Source organism: Passer montanus, unplaced genomic scaffold (genome assembly GCF_014805655.1).
Source record: "Passer montanus isolate IOZ18808 unplaced genomic scaffold, ASM1480565v1 scaffold37, whole genome shotgun sequence".
Classification (NCBI taxonomy): Eukaryota; Metazoa; Chordata; class Aves; order Passeriformes; family Passeridae; genus Passer; species Passer montanus.
In genome coordinates, this window is record NW_024368485.1 from 4,731,743 (window position 1) to 4,747,479 (window position 15,737).

At 39.8% G+C, this 15,737-nt stretch overlaps 1 protein-coding gene across 1 annotated transcript in view; it reads left to right on the forward strand.

Moving 5' to 3' along the window:
- EML6 (EMAP like 6) overlaps positions 1-15,737 on the forward strand; it is an 87,951-nt gene that overhangs the window by 45,209 nt on the left and 27,005 nt on the right. The window contains exons 11-21 of the mRNA XM_039717142.1: positions 279-491; positions 1,121-1,288; positions 2,203-2,309; positions 4,133-4,251; positions 4,988-5,174; positions 5,788-5,893; positions 8,653-8,746; positions 11,487-11,587; positions 12,831-13,033; positions 14,205-14,316; positions 14,981-15,108. Coding sequence (XP_039573076.1) covers positions 279-491; positions 1,121-1,288; positions 2,203-2,309; positions 4,133-4,251; positions 4,988-5,174; positions 5,788-5,893; positions 8,653-8,746; positions 11,487-11,587; positions 12,831-13,033; positions 14,205-14,316; positions 14,981-15,108 — 1,538 coding nt within the window. The remainder of the gene's footprint in view (positions 1-278; positions 492-1,120; positions 1,289-2,202; positions 2,310-4,132; positions 4,252-4,987; positions 5,175-5,787; positions 5,894-8,652; positions 8,747-11,486; positions 11,588-12,830; positions 13,034-14,204; positions 14,317-14,980; positions 15,109-15,737) is intronic.

Consider the following 15,737-nt stretch of genomic DNA (forward strand, 5'->3'; position numbering starts at 1 on the left):
CCACTTTTATATGTTTTTATCATGCCAATCCTAATTAGCATACTAATTCTCATTAGTATTCTAATTATTTCTAATGCAGCTGCATTAGAACTCCTCAGATGTGTGCTGTCCTCAAACACCACAAATGACAGATTATAGTAATTTAAAGAAAATTGTGACTCTTCTTAATTGAGGTTAAAAATTAATCACAACTAGAATACACAGATAAATGCGATGAAAAGAAACAGAGTGTCTAAAAAGCAAATGATGAAATTGGTTATTCATCTGCACATTTTCAGCTGGGAAACATCTAACAAGCAAAGATGAAATCAAAGGAATTCACTGGGCTTCATGGACCTGTGTGATAGGATCTGAAGTGAGTGGAATTTGGCCAAAATACACAAACATCACAGATGTCAACTCCGTGGATGGGAATTACAACAGCTCTGTGCTGGTGACTGGTGATGACTTTGGCCTGGTGAAATTATTCAGATTTCCATGCCTAAAGAAAGGTAAGATGGAATTTTGTATGGCTGAAAATGCAAGAGTTACCTCAACTCTGTATCAGTGTATTTTCTAATGGTGGCTTTTCATTCTGGTGTAAAATTCCAATTAGTGTGTGCACAATTACTTTGAGTATTAATGGATACAGAGACCAGACTTTAACCCTCTCTGTGTAGTTGTTTTCAGAATGTGTGGCTGCTTCCTCAGGATTTGCACTGTGCAGAGCATAAATCAGCAATCCAAATCAAACAACCTTTTGCCTTTCTGTGAGCTTCAGTGTTTAATTTGATATCACATCTCAGTGTATTTTCAAAATTTGTGTTTTAGAAAAAATGTAATGCATGTGTTGAGTTCACACTGGCACTCATGGCCAGAAAGGTGAAAATTAAACCTTGTGTGTGTCTGGCACTTCCTGCCAAGACTGAAATACTTTCCTGACAACTGAAGATAATGTCCATGTTATTTTCTGCCACTTATTTTTATATCATAATTACTTTTGTATCAGCTTATCAAATTAGGTATTTGAGTATTTTTTTGTTTTCAGATTTCACAAGTGTATGTCTCTATTAGGAACCTAACTTCATGAGTTATAAGGTTAATTTTTCCTCTTACATACCAGCAGTTCTCTTGTTTTCAGGAGCTAAATTCAGGAAATACGTTGGCCACTCAGCCCACGTCACCAATGTGCGCTGGTCCCATGATTTCCAGTGGGTTTTGAGCACGGGAGGTGCTGATCACTCTGTTTTTCAGTGGAGATTTGTTCCAGAAGGGATAACCAATGGCATCCTGGAAGCCTCTCCACAAGGTAAATGTCATCTCTGTTCAAGTATTCATTAAATTCAATCAGCAGAGAATGCAGCACTGCTGGAAGAGCTTTTATTGAATTAACAGGGGAAAAAAAAAAGCATAATTCTTTGGAATTGCATATACTCAGCATGTTTGGGACATTGAAGCTTTCAAAGACAAGCCTTGGTTTAAAAGCTGCTGCAGTCTGCAATATTTGTGTTTGGGAATACATAAGCAGCATTCCTCATAGTGTGTGAAAGAAGACGTTTAGAGGACTGGATAATTAATTTCCAACCTTAGCCATCTAAATTGGATTCAGAAGTAGCACTATACATGTGTAATTGTTTAATATTATTTTTCAATGCAATCTCACATGTCTCACAACAAATTTCTCATATTTATGCAGTAGCTGTACTTCAGCTATTCTTCCTGTTGTAGTCATGATCTTTATAATATCCTACCAAAGCCATATGAACTGTGTCATGGTGGTTGCTAAAATCAGGATTCCCTGCAGCAGAAGGGCAGAATTTCACTCTGTACATGCACAATTGGGTAAATTATCTAAATTACAGCAAATATTTTAAGCAACAACAAAGAATGATCAGTGAAAGCTTTTATTTGTCATTTCTGTGTGTCTGCTCTCCAGACCCTGTTTTGAAAGCAGAATTCTCTGATGCTGGAACTGTACCAGTAGCTGCTCAGTGATTTTGCTTCTCTCTGCCACCTTCCTGCCCCGGGCAGAGAAACAGGAGAGACAGAAATGAAGCCTGACACATTCAGTCAGCCCCCGTGACTTTTACAAGCTGCTTGAGCTTCCAGATTTCTTGAATACTGCTTTGCCCATAGTCTAAATTATATAAAAATGTCACATACTATTTTCCTGTGATTTTATGTGTTCAATATATTGATTTTTAATTATTTTTTTTAAAGCAGAGGGTGGTGTTGATTCCTACAGTGAGGAATCAGATTCAGATTTATCTGACGTGCCAGAGTTGGATTCTGACATTGAGCAGGAAGCTCAAATCAACTATGATCGCCAGGTGAGTGTGAAATAACCCACAGGGCCAATTACCTGGCAAGTTCCCATCACTATTCAGCAAGGAGAGGAAGTTTACTGCTGACTCATAGACTGCTCTCACTTATTTTCATGGTATTCAGCTGATTGTGCAACCAATATACATAAACCCTTGAGCTGGAGATGAGAATTTGAAAGGGTTTGGGAAAAAGAATTTAAAAGTGTTTTGAGGCTTGGAAGGTGATCTTTAAGTCCCTCCCAACCCAACCCACTCTGTGATTTGGACTCTATTTACAAGTCACTTGAACCTGGTTCCAGGAGCTGTTGTCACTGTGAGTATTGCCAGTCCCCTTGTCCAGTGCCCTCTCAGCTGCAGTGGGGAAAGGTCAGGAATTCCTCACAGCAGAACTGGGATCTTGTACTAAGGGGGAAAATCTCACAATAAGTTGGTTCATGTTGATTTAAGGGATTTAATGGGGCTGCTTTCTGGAATATGGGAAGTTCACCTCTAACATTCAAGGCTTTAGGCAAGGGCATCCTTTATCTTGTCACCTCACTTTCTACACTACAATAAATTGCTTAGGTCCTTCTGCCAACAGCTTCTTTCACCTGTTTGTTATAGAAATCAATCATGATTGACAAATGAAAGAGATTTTGCCAAATTCTCTCCCTTCCCTTCATTCACTCCCAGTTTCACTGGAGTGCTGGTAATTCTCCTCCTCCCCTCGTCCTCTTGATTTTCCATCTGTATTCAAATCAGTCACCATCCTCCTCCACACTGTCTGTGTGTCAAAAAGGACATCTGGGTTTAAAAACTACAAGTGACAGTATCATTGCAGGCAGTTCAAGAGCAGTATTCCAAGCAGGTTAATGCGTGGAAAACCAGAAGCATCTTTAAAATAGCATCTCTCATGGGAAATGTGAGACAGTCCCAAGCAGAAGCTGCATTTGGCATTTTGTTAAAGGAAATAATTGACAAAAGCACAGGGAAATAAAAACATTAATCTTATTTTGAGAATTAGGGTTTGGTTTGGGGTTTTCTCTTTTTACTATTATAGCTGAAGCAGCAGAGAGGATACTACATTTTGAGATGCATCAGAACATGATGCCACAGTATTTTGTTTCACTGAGTTTCTTTCTTTTCCTTTCTTCCAAAAATCCAGTGTTGCTTCTTGGAAGTCAGGTAGATTTCTGTGGGAGTGACAATTTCATTGTCTGTTTCTCCAAGAAATGTAGGCACAGAAAACAAACACTAAAGCTACATTTCAGCATTGTGATGGACTTTTTTTGGGGATGCTTCAAACACCTTTAGTATCTCCACAGAGTTTTAGCATTTATGAAGTGTATAAATGGAAAGTATTTTGTGTTTTTGTAGATCTGTAATTGTACTTTGGGATTTTGGATACATTAGCAGATTACTGAAGTGGTTTTGGTTCCTGTATCTCACCATAATTCCAAAATAGAAGCACTTCTTCATGCTCAGCTTTGAGCTGGGACACTGAAGCACAGATGAAATTAAAAAACACCTGGAGACTCCCAGTCACCATTTGCATTGCCTTTCACTAAGTGACACTGGAATCTTCTAGAAAGATTCCACGCTGCTGCTGCTGCTCCAGATTGCTGTTCTGGGCTACTCAGACCAGGAGAATTCATTGTCCAGAAAACATTTATTATCATCTGCAGGCTGGGGACAATAGTGCCTGGCTCTGCATTGTCACTGCTCTACATCACATTAGCATATATTAAATCTCATGCTTAAAGTCACTTTCACTCATATACACAAATATTTAGAAAACCAGAGACGTGCAGTTAACAAGCAATTCTTCAACTTAAGCAATTCTTCTTTAGGTTTACAAAGAAGACCTACCTCAGCTAAAACAGCAAAGTAAAGAGAAAAACCATTCTGTGCCCTTCCTTAAGAGAGAGCGAGCGCCCGAGGACAGCTTGAAGCTGCAGTTTATACATGGGTAGGGTAACATCAAATAATATTTTCTGTTTCTGATTTTGATCAGCATTGCTGGGGTGCTCTAACAACTTGTATCAGAGCATAAGCAAAGCATGTGTTGGTGCTTATCCACAATTAATTTGTTGGTGGTGCTGTGGTAAGTCTAAGAATAGCAGATATAGATTTTCTATTTTCAGCTTTATTTTGGGCTGGGTGGAGCTCTGAGCAGCCTGGTCCAGTGGGAGATGTCTCTGCTGTGGCAGGAGGTGGAGCTGGGTGATCCATAAGGTCCCTTCCAGCCCAGACCATCCCATGATTCTCTTTGTTAAGGAACAGGGGAAGCTTATAACCCTGATTAATAATACATCACTGTTGAGTTTTATGAAATCACATTTTATACTTGTTGTCCACTACACCTGATGTTTCCTGGATTCTCTGTTAATTGCTTGTGATAGCTGTGGTTTGTTAAAATGCCTGATTGATTTCTGCTCAAATCCAGTTCCTCCTGAAGCTTACCTGGGCACAATTCTATGTAAAAGATACAGCCTTTTTGAGAAATCTGTGCTGATTTAGGAATCTAGTGCAAAGTAACCTTTGAGAAGATCCTCGAATTCCTGCTCTTGGGGGGAGCAGCCTCTGTGATACTTCTGAGCTCGAGCTGTCAGCGCAGGACTCCTTTCCTTTAGCACCCAAATGATTTATAGCACAGATTTCTTGGCAGCTGTGGGGCAGCCACGAGGTGTTTGGTGTTTGTGCAGGTACAGGGGCTATGACTGCAGGAACAACCTGTTCTACACGCAGGCAGGGGAGGTGGTTTATCACATCGCCGCCGTGGCCGTCGTCTACAACCGGCAGCAGCACTCGCAGCGCCTCTACCTCGGCCACGACGACGACATCCTCAGCCTCAGCATCCACCCCGTCAAGGACTATGTGGCTACTGGCCAGGTGGGCAGTTCAGAGTCACAGCAATAATATTTTTATGTAGAATTAGAAAAAATGCCGTTCTCTTTTTCCTTAAATGTGTTGTTTCCTCCTAAATCCTAAATGTTGTTTCCTATTTCCCTGCCGACACTGTTGGAGGTGATTATGAAACCGTTCCTATGTAACAAAAACACTGCCAGTCTTGTGCTATGGCCTTCAAAAGTCTTATATTTACTTCTAATCTTTCATGTAAAACTCAGGAGATGTATTTTTATCTCCTTCCTAGAAGGCTTTGGACTCTCATGACTCAGTTGCAGTATTTTTGTGCTGTAGGAGCTTTCAGCAGCCGTGCTCAGATAAAAGCTGATGGGCACTTTGCTGATACCTGGTACTGACTGTGATGTGTTCAGTGTACACATATTCATTCAGACATCAGGATAAATGATACCATGAATAGTGATAGTTTAAGAGAGCATCCACTGATATTTCTCTGAATAAGAAAATAAATCTTGAAAAATATAAAATAGGACAAATGACAATCCTCTGTAGGGTTTTAAAGATATGATAATGCTAATTACTGTTATTGGTGTGCTTTGAACTTCTGTGGGCAGAGACCCCAATTAACCCTCTGATCTAGGTTGGAAGAGATGCTGCTATCCATGTTTGGGACACCCAGACCCTGAAATGTTTGTCATTGCTCAAAGGCCAGCACCAGAGAGGAGTGTGTGCGCTGGATTTTTCAGGTAAGCCACAGCCTATGTTTATCTAAATGATTAATTTAAAAGCAGTCCTTGTAGTGAAATGTCAATTCAAAGAGGTGTAAAATTACAGCCAGTACCAATTTTACATGGAAGCTTGCTGACTTGGGATAAAAACAGTGTGTGTAGTGAACTCAGTCATGGGCCTTTGGTCACTTGGTCAGTGATTGATTTTGGTGCTGTCTAGTAGATAATACCAAGTGTGCAGCTGGGATTCTGGTCACTGTCTACATGGTGGTGTGAGAATTTTAAAGCAGGCAGGATGGTGACTCAAAGCATATGAATGAGTTGGAAATGTCACCTCTGGGCTCATCCAGTTCTTTGCATTTGCTAACAATTGCCACATTTTTCACTGAGTTTACAGAAGAAGTAAATATGACAAACAGTTGTCTGCTGTCTCTCCCACTTGTCTTTCCAAGCTGGCTGCCCTAAGCTGTCTCAGTTTTTAAGGGATAATTCCTGTGTGCAGCACTGAAGAATATCATCCATATGTAGGGACTTAAATACTTCTGTGTCTTCATAAAAGGGCTTGAAAGTTCATTCTTCCTTCTTCTATTAAAAAAGTTAAGAGATTACTTTATCTGAACTATCCTGTACTTGATCTGATTTTTTTTTTTTAATTGAACATAGCTTATTTAATATTCTGCTCACCAGAAATGTGGTAAGAATTCATTAGGATGTAGATCACATTTGTAAGACAAGACCATACAAAAGAAGTTTGACTTCCACAAAGATAAATCTGTGGAACTCAGTCATATTCCATTATCAGGAGAGGAGCCCTGGTGTTCATCCAAGAGCTGGAATTCAAAAGTAAAATTGCTGACCCAGTGTGGTATGTAAGCTCACTCTGAAAGGAGATAAAGAGCCAGAAGGAAGAAAAATGGATAAGAATGATGTAATTGGTATTAGATAATGTGCATAGATGTCAAAAAACTTCTTGTTAAGATCCTTAATTGAACAAACATTCCTATATTTGAAAATTCTTTGTGGTTTGCATTTTTAACACCAAGTGAATTCCTGTCCAAGTAGGAATATCCTGGGTCTTAGAACCCATTTACCTGTAAAGAATAAAACTGGCCAAATATTCTGTGGGCATAAATCTGTAAAAAAAAATAAAATACTGAATGTCTTTAAAAAAGTAGCAACCACTCAACATTAGTGTTGCTTTAGGACCTGATCCTGAGAATAATGCACAGACTGCATTCCTGACTGGCTTTAGTTGGGATTCTTGGCATGGACAGGGACAGAGAGCTAAGCACATGTCCACCTCCTGCAGGATCAGAGGCTGCACTGCCCTGTGTGGGGGATTTGCATTCTCTTCATAACAGAGGTTTCAAAATTAGGTTCAGATCACACTATTTGGAGCTTAAAGATAGAAACCTGGAGCTCCCAACCTTTTCTGGCTGTAGTTGATGCAGCAGCTGACTTTACCCCCAGTTCTCTCTGCCCTAAAACATCAGCTGCTGCCCATTTCTGAAGGCTGGATCCTTCTTGCACAGCCCTTCTCATGACACCGTGATTCTGAGAGGATCATTTCATTCCTGCAGTGTTTAGTTGTGCCCTCTGGTGGCTAATTTAACATTTATACCTTGGGATATTGTTTGGAGAGTATAGTTCATATTAGTGCATAAACCTCCAGTTTCAAATGAATAAAGTTTAAATTGTTGTATTGTTTAGGGAATTTTAAAATAAATTCAATTTTGGCTTCTTGTCCTATATTTTAACTTCATTTCTTCCTACCTTATTCTGCTTCCTCCGCTATGTTATGTTTCTTTCTTATTAATTCTTAAATTTCCCTTCTCACTTGCGTCTCGTAGGACTCAGTCATTAAAGTCTGTAAGAGCTTACTCAGCCCTGTGAGCTCTGCAGTGCTTCGGATGGAGTAATTTACACCAGAAACTCTCTTTTCTTCTTGAAATCAAATATGCCCGAGCTGAGTCCTTCACACCATTCATTTCTGTGAGAAGCCCATTCCCAGATCAGTGCTCTTGTTCAGTCTCTGCCCAGCTCTGCTTCCTCCAACTGTGACTTTTCTGCAGTTAAAAAAACCAAGCAGGTGATCAACTCCTCCTGCACCCTATAAATTGTCTTATCATAAGCTGCAATAATCATGGCTTAGTTTTATAAACTTTATAGAATGTCAGGACAAAAGTCTGTCTCTAAAACTTTCTTAGAGATGATTGTGTTTATCATTATTTTATACATGTGGCAAGAGTGCCTGGGTACTGTTGAATTATGGATGATTTTCTCTTCTGGCTTTCCTTTCTCTCATTATCAGTCCTGCTGTGTCTTTCCTGCAGTGAAAGCAAAGATAGCCAGCAGTTATTTTTAGCCTTAAAGTTTTATATCGTATTTATAGTTTCATCACCCTGCCTATGAACATTTCATACACTAGTAAATCTCTGCACCATTTCAAGCAAAGAAAAGAAGCCTTATCTATCAGAAATATTTCAAATAAAATGCAGCAAGAATTTAGAGTGCTTGAGCTTTATGAAATTGAATTTCATTGCCTTGTTTGATCCTCCCTATTTTCCTTGTACTTACACATAGGAATGTTTTGTGTCTGCCTTTGGGAAATATCTGAACTCCAGTTTCTCAAACTATTAGTTTGGTTGGGTGTTTTTTTGCTTCATTTATAATACCCCATTAGAAATTCAGTTTGTAGTGTGATTGTTGGTTCATTGCCTGTTACATTTTCAGCTAAAGCCTTAGCACCTTTAACACTCAGTATTGCTTCTGTACAGCTGATGGGAAATGTTTGGCATCTGTGGGGCTGGATGATAACCATGCCATTGTGTTCTGGGACTGGAAAAAGGGAGAAAAGCTGGCAACAACCAGGTAAGGATACCCACAGTTTAAGATCCCCTCTGATTACTTTTTTTCTGAATAGCATCATTCACATTTTTCCTATGAACAAAGAAATAAAGCAGAACTCCCCTCTGAAAGCAGGATGGTGTTTCAGAGCAACATATCCAGATTAAAAACCTGGGGATGCACAGCCCAGTGTTTGGAAATCATGTGAACTATTTCTGTCAGGAGTTCCTTACCCTTTCTGTTGGGAGAGCCACATTGGCACCATAGTTTGTTTCAGGCTTTTCAAGTGAAGTTTAATATTTTCTTCCAGTTTTGTGTCCTGGCTTAGGGCAGAAGTCACCAGAGGTGCAATTTCCTTTATGTGTTTGATGATGTGCTGACTTCCATCAATGACCAGATTACTTTCTAGAAGGAAAAAAGAGTTCCCTCTACTCTATATATAAATATTTCAAGCACTGCTGATCCAGCCCTTCTTCTGAGCTAGCTTTTCTCAGCCATTTGCTCTTCCAATTGCCAACAGAAAGCTCAGCTACCAACCTGATTTCTCCTGAGCTAGCTTTTTCTCGGCCATTTGCTCTTCCAATTGCCAACAGAAAGCTCAGCTACCAACCTGACAGTGAAGAGTCCTTTGTGCTTTCTTGAAGGGACCAGTGCTGGGAAGAGACTTGGATTAAAGTTACATGTTTGCTGGTTTATACTCAACTATTGGATTGCAGCAATAGTTTTTCAGTGTAGGAGAATCAAACTTTTTGAGTACCTGGTTTCTGTCTCAGCCTTGGACAAAGCAAGTGTGCCCCTGGTCACTAGGATTGAGCAGAATTCCTGTGAGCGTACCAGAAAGGCAAGGAGAGAATTCCATGTGCTCTCTGCAACCGTGTCATGTAGCACTGCTCAGTAGAAATTCTTGGTATAGCTGCAAAAAAGCACCTGTGAAAGGTAATTTACTTTAATTACTATATGGTGACATGTTGCAGAAGAAATGAGATTTTCTGATGGCAGCAGCTCTGTTAGTAGTGTACCATTACTGGAGGAATCAGTGTTTTACTCCATGTGTGTGTACCACAGTCTGTTAGCTACACAATTTCATCTCAGACATTCAGTTTATTAGGCAGTGAGGGTTTAAATCCTGTCTAAAATCTGTGCTGGAGGCTTTGCTTAGCAACAGCCCTGGCTGTGTTGTAAAACGTGACATTTTCCTGGGCTTTGCTATCCCAGTTCTGCTGTCCCCAGACAGATTGTGCTTGACTTGCAAGCAAAGAAATACTTTATATATTCCCACGCTGACCTTTAAGCTTTTAAAAACAAGATAATGATAAGCTGTGTCACTACCTGGCTGCTGGTGCTCCCAGAACAGATAAAACATGGAGCACTTGGGTTCTTTTCACCATGTAATGCTGCATGTACCCAAAGGATCCATTTTTGCTAATCTGTTCTCTTGAAAATATGCAGGGTCCTCACAGAGAGCAGAAAAATGAATGTATCTTCTAAAATGTTCCAGTTTAAACCATTGTTTAGATTTTAGCAGTGCCTAAAGGCAAGTCCCCTGTTCTGGTGAGCACAGGAGGACAGAGAGAGAGACAAAAGCCCTCATGTGGCCTTTGCACACAAGTATAAAAGAACATCTCTTTGCAATCATATGGACCCATATAAACCTGAAAAATGGGTGTCCAGTCACCATGAACAGACACTCATTATGTTTATTCTGCAGTTATATTTGCTTTTTGGGAATGTTCTTTTTTGCTTAATCTTTCTAGGCTGGTTTATTTCAGCATGACTTCTCAGGGTTTGTTTTTTTTTTGTTATTGTTGTTGCAACATTGAGAACACTCTTATTTATTCACTTTAATCGTTTCTGAGCTAAATTATGCAGCCTGTTTCCCTGTCCTGGCTCCCCTAGCTTCTGTCTAATTCCATTAAAATCCTTGTTGAGTGAGTTGGAACCAAACACCTCTGCAGTGCAGGATGGTGTGCTGCAGATGTCAGAGGTGCCCAGGACTGGTTTGCATCCAGACTGATCCACTACAAGGGAATACTGACCCTCAGAGGGGTTTCAGAGCCATGTGATTTTCTAGAGCTGCTGAGTCTGTCAGGAAAAAGTGACTTAATCCTAGCACAAAACCTGCAGATGTATGGTGAAAAGCTCGTGCTTCTTGTTTTGGGGGATTTGTAAAACACTGACATGCATATAATTAATGCTTTACACTTGGGAATATTTTTTCCTTTGATAAGACCCAAGCTTGTAAATTCCCATAAATACATCAACAAGCATAAGTTTAATTACCCGAGAACTGAACCTGGAGGTGAATGTGCTGCTGAGTGAACTGCTTCCTCCACTACAATTTTATAATTCATGATTTTATTTTCCACCTTGAAGCCCATAGATTAAACACTTCCTCATTTTTCCTGTCAGGGTATCTTCTAATATTTATTGAGTTCTCATCCATTTAAATACTTATCTTGACCTTTATGTCTTCTCTTAATTGCCTTGACCATTATTGCCTGCTCTTTTGTTATGACTTAAATCAACTGAAATTCAGTGGGAGAGGATTTTTATTCCCCACATTTCTGTAGTCCCATAATGGTGTATTCTCAAATTCTTCCTGCCAGCTCCATGAGGCAAAATCCCAGAACAAAGCCCTTGCAGATTACAAATATGGCTCTCTACTTTTTGCTAGATGGGGAAATGATTCATATCAATGATTTAATTAGTTTGAAATCTTAAGTCATCTCTTGCCAAGCTTTTAAAATGTCTACCTTTATTACAGGGGCCATAAAGATAAAATATTTGTAGTGAAGTGTAATCCACATCATGTGGACAGACTAGTCACGGTTGGGATGAAGCACATCAAGTTTTGGCAGCAAACAGGTACTGTATTGAATATTTTACATTTAATTAACATGGGAATTTGTGAATATTTTTAATACAGGAACATCATATTTCCAGTTTAAAATTGGTTTTATTCATTAAGCTTTTAACTTTTAACTAACTTTTAAGTTTTAACTTTTTAAAGTTTTAACTAGCTTTGTCAGTTACCAAAATATTAAAGGGGTTAAAACCCAATGTCACAATATTCCTTCCTCCTTGGAAAGAATTTCCAGTTAATTATGTTTAAATTCTAATAATAATATTAAGGCATTTTCCTAAGCAAGCGTCCTTTGCTCCCAGAAAATCAGATTCTTATTGAGGATATTTTTTATTCAGGACTGGATTTTTTGCTCCTCATGACTTTTTAGATGTTTACACATGACACAAGTACTCAGAACAACTCAAAATTAGGTAATTGTAAGAGCTTCCTACACTTCATACCATAGTTTAAGCATTCAAGTGGTTCAGGTGCTCTCAGATTAATAATTATTTTTTCTGCTTTTTTTTAGTCTTTAGGTTATTTTTGCAGTGATTACGTAGACTTGCACTGCTGTATGCCAGATTCCATGGTGGGAATGTGCATTAAGCAGCATCTTACTCCAAGAATAGTCTCTTTGCAATAAAAATGGTGTATTTTTAATTCACATTTGCTCAATGGAGTAGGGACTTAGTGTGGTGTCAGCTGTGAAGCCCACAGTGCCTTGACACAAGGCCACCTATGCAGATGATGTTTTGTAATTTTATGGGTATTTTTGTCTAAGCATTGATTCATGGGCCTTATGGCTGCTTCTGCTTTCTGACCCAAAGCAAGGCTGTGGTGATTTGATTTTCAGACAACCAGAGGAGGAACAAACCCTGCCATTTATTCTGCAAAACTGCTGCCAAAAACTCAGCATGCCAGGGGACAAGTAAACCAATCTTCTACTTGTGGTCACCTCTACAGAGATGCAGCGTGGCAGAAGCTGCTGTGGGCAAAAACCATCCTGCCAGACATTGCACTATTGTTTTTGCATGATTCCTCACCAAGTTTATCTCTTGCTTGGAAAAACAGTCTGAAAACCTGAGGCTGATCTGCTCCAGAGCTGTCATTGCTGGGTTCACTTTCTCTGTGCCTTTCCCTTGTGCGCCGCTTTCTTCATTTCCATTCTTGGGCAGCCACAGGAGATCTTGGGGCCAAACATTTGTCCTTCACAGCCCTGTGGCTGCCAGCCCAACCAGAAGAAGCCTTGTGCTGCTGTTGCAGGTGGAGGCTTCACCTCCAAACGGGGCACGTTTGGGAGCGTGGGGAAGCTGGAGACCATGATGAGCGTCTCGTACGGGCGCGTGGAGGAGCTCGTGTTCTCTGGGGCTGCCACTGGGGACATCTACATCTGGAAGGAGACCCTGCTGCTGAGGACAGTGAAGGCCCATGATGGACCTGTGTTTGCCATGCATGCACTGGACAAGGTATCTGTCACCTTCCTTCACCTTGGTTTTTGTTGCACTGATGGACTTTAGAGGTGTTTGCGATTACACAAAGCCAATAGGAATGAGTTCTGTTATTTGATGGACCTGGATTTGTCAGCATCCTGTTCCATGTACTGGTACCTGACCAGCAGCTTTCTGCACTCTAAAAATTTAGAATTTATTTCTCACTCTGCTCAGGAGAGTGGTTTTCATGTTTGTGTAAACCACAGGAGAATAATGGGTAACATTCATTGCCTCTTCAAGCTGATCCCACAAATATTAATGCATTACCAGTTTCCAAAATATAAAACATGATATTTTAATAATATTATCATTGTGTCTTAGTTGAGACTTTAGATATCCAAAGGTTTTGGGTTTTGAGTTAGCTATTCCAGATAACAAAAGAATTCTCTTTCAGTTTATACATCTATAAAAGAAATTATGGCAAAATATTTGCATCACACAAATGAGCTTAGGACAAAGTTTTGCCCCTGGCAATTTGAAGATAATGTTGATAATGAAACATCCCTTTTGAGGTTGTGGTTTCAACTGCAGGATGAGAAGAATGTTAGCTATTAACATTTTTATATATCAAGGTCAATTAAGATCCCTGTGGCTCAATCCTTTCTGGCCCTAATTGATTGTTCCCAGCTTTCCTATCAATTTTTCTGTTTGATCTTGGCACTGAACATCCTCTTCACTTAGATTTTTGTTGATTAGTTATTTATGCTCTTTTGCATTCACTTGGCCCAGATAATCTACCCAGGGAATTAATGAGAGAATTGGTCCCTGATGCATTATTAGAACTTGGGCTGAAGCATCTGTTAAGTCAATTGGATTTGGAATAGCTTGAGAAGCTGCTACTGCCAACTACTGCCTCTTCCAAGGGTAAACCACATTTTTGCATTGCTTGTTCCCACATGCAGGCAAATGTCCTGGTCCAGCATTCCTGTTTACTGCAGTGTGTGCTCCATATGGTTGCAAATCTTTATAACCCTAGAAAGGCAACTCCAAATCTTGTCCACTTGAATTTTTTCCTCACAGGTACACATTCCACTGTTTTTAGTTTGACACATGAATAAAAAGCAGGGGAGACTTTATTGTGCCTTTGGACATGTCCTTTTGAATCTCTCCCATGAGTGCTGACATTTGTGTGTGCTCTACTGTGCAGGGCTTTGTAACGGGTGGAAAAGATGGAATTGTGGCCCTTTGGGATGATATGTTTGAGAGATGTCTGAAGACATATGCTATTAAAAGAGCAGCACTCTCTGCTAGTTCTAAAGGTATTGGTTTTCAGTGTGTTTCAATAAGGACTGTGTGCATGGAGGGTGGTAAATAGTAGTAAAGGGATAGGGACTGGGTGTCAAATCTTACCAGAAGGCAAAGGGACCAGCAGCACACTGTGCTGGAATGTTCTGGTTTGATCTATATAAGATGTACTCCTTGTATTCCCTGTCATTTATAGTTTGTTCTGCTATTCCCTCCCCTATTTCCTAACACTGAGCTTTATTTTCATTGGTGAAATGCTTTTAAGGAGAAATGTCCTCAGCCTTGAGTTTGGCAGTTCCAAAGTCAGTCCAGTTTCCTTGGCTGGCCACATTCCCTGTGGTGAGAGCAGGGGCCCTGTGATGTGGAAAGACCTGTTAAATACCCCAGGCCTCAGTGTGGAAGTCTGGAAAGGGATATTCCCATGTAATCACAGAATTAGTCAGAGGTGCTGGAATTCCTGAGCTCCTCAGTCCCTGTCACTGTTAAAGCAGTGAAATATCAGTTATTGTATTGCAACAGTACAGACAAAACCCCCTCCTGTATTAGTAAGAAATCCATGGATTATCTGGCAGTTTGATCAGGCAGTTTTATCTCATGTTCATGATTTTGAACAGATTTGAATTATATATAATCGCAAGGGATATGAAATTAAAAAAAAAAAAATCTGGTATTCTTCAGGTTTGCTTTTAGAAGACAATCCCTCCATCCGAGCCATCAGCCTGGGACATGGGCACATCCTGGTAGGAACTAAAAATGGAGAAATACTTGAAATTGATAAAAGTGGGCCTATGACTCTGCTTGTTCAGGTACTGTGTGGATCTCCCATAGCAAACTATTTCATGTATTTTTACAAAAATGCTGGTTCTTTGGTATTCTTTTTTCAGTAAATTTTGATTACATGAAGTAATCCTTCAAATTTGTCTTGCTTGCATGACTGCCTTACTATCCAAGATGTGTGGGGTTGTGTTTTATAAAACATTGAACTCAATCACTAATGCAGATTGAGATCAGTAAGAAATTATTTAACCTTGATACGCAGTGCCAGCAAACTGTGTGCAAGCTGAAGGAAAGCTGGAAAAAAGCAGGAAGAGTGATTAACAGCTTAGAAAACTGAGAATCTGAGGCAAAATTAAAACAAAGTATTATGTGTATTTTGGGCAAACAAGGATCTAAAAAAGGACATAAACTTTGAGGATTAGCCAATGTTAGGATTTTAGGATAAAATCCTATTTGGGGTGTAACTGTTCCCTATTAGTCTCAAGTTTGGAAAGGAGACTATTGGAAGAACAGGAATTAACAGCCAGTGATAGTGGAGGGGAGTATGGAAGAGTGTTTTAGACATTTGTTGTGGGGACAGAGCAGACGTTTGGGTCGTTCAGAATGCGGAAAGCTTTGGAGAGAGGAGATGGCAAAGGCTTTACTGCCTGGGACTTGC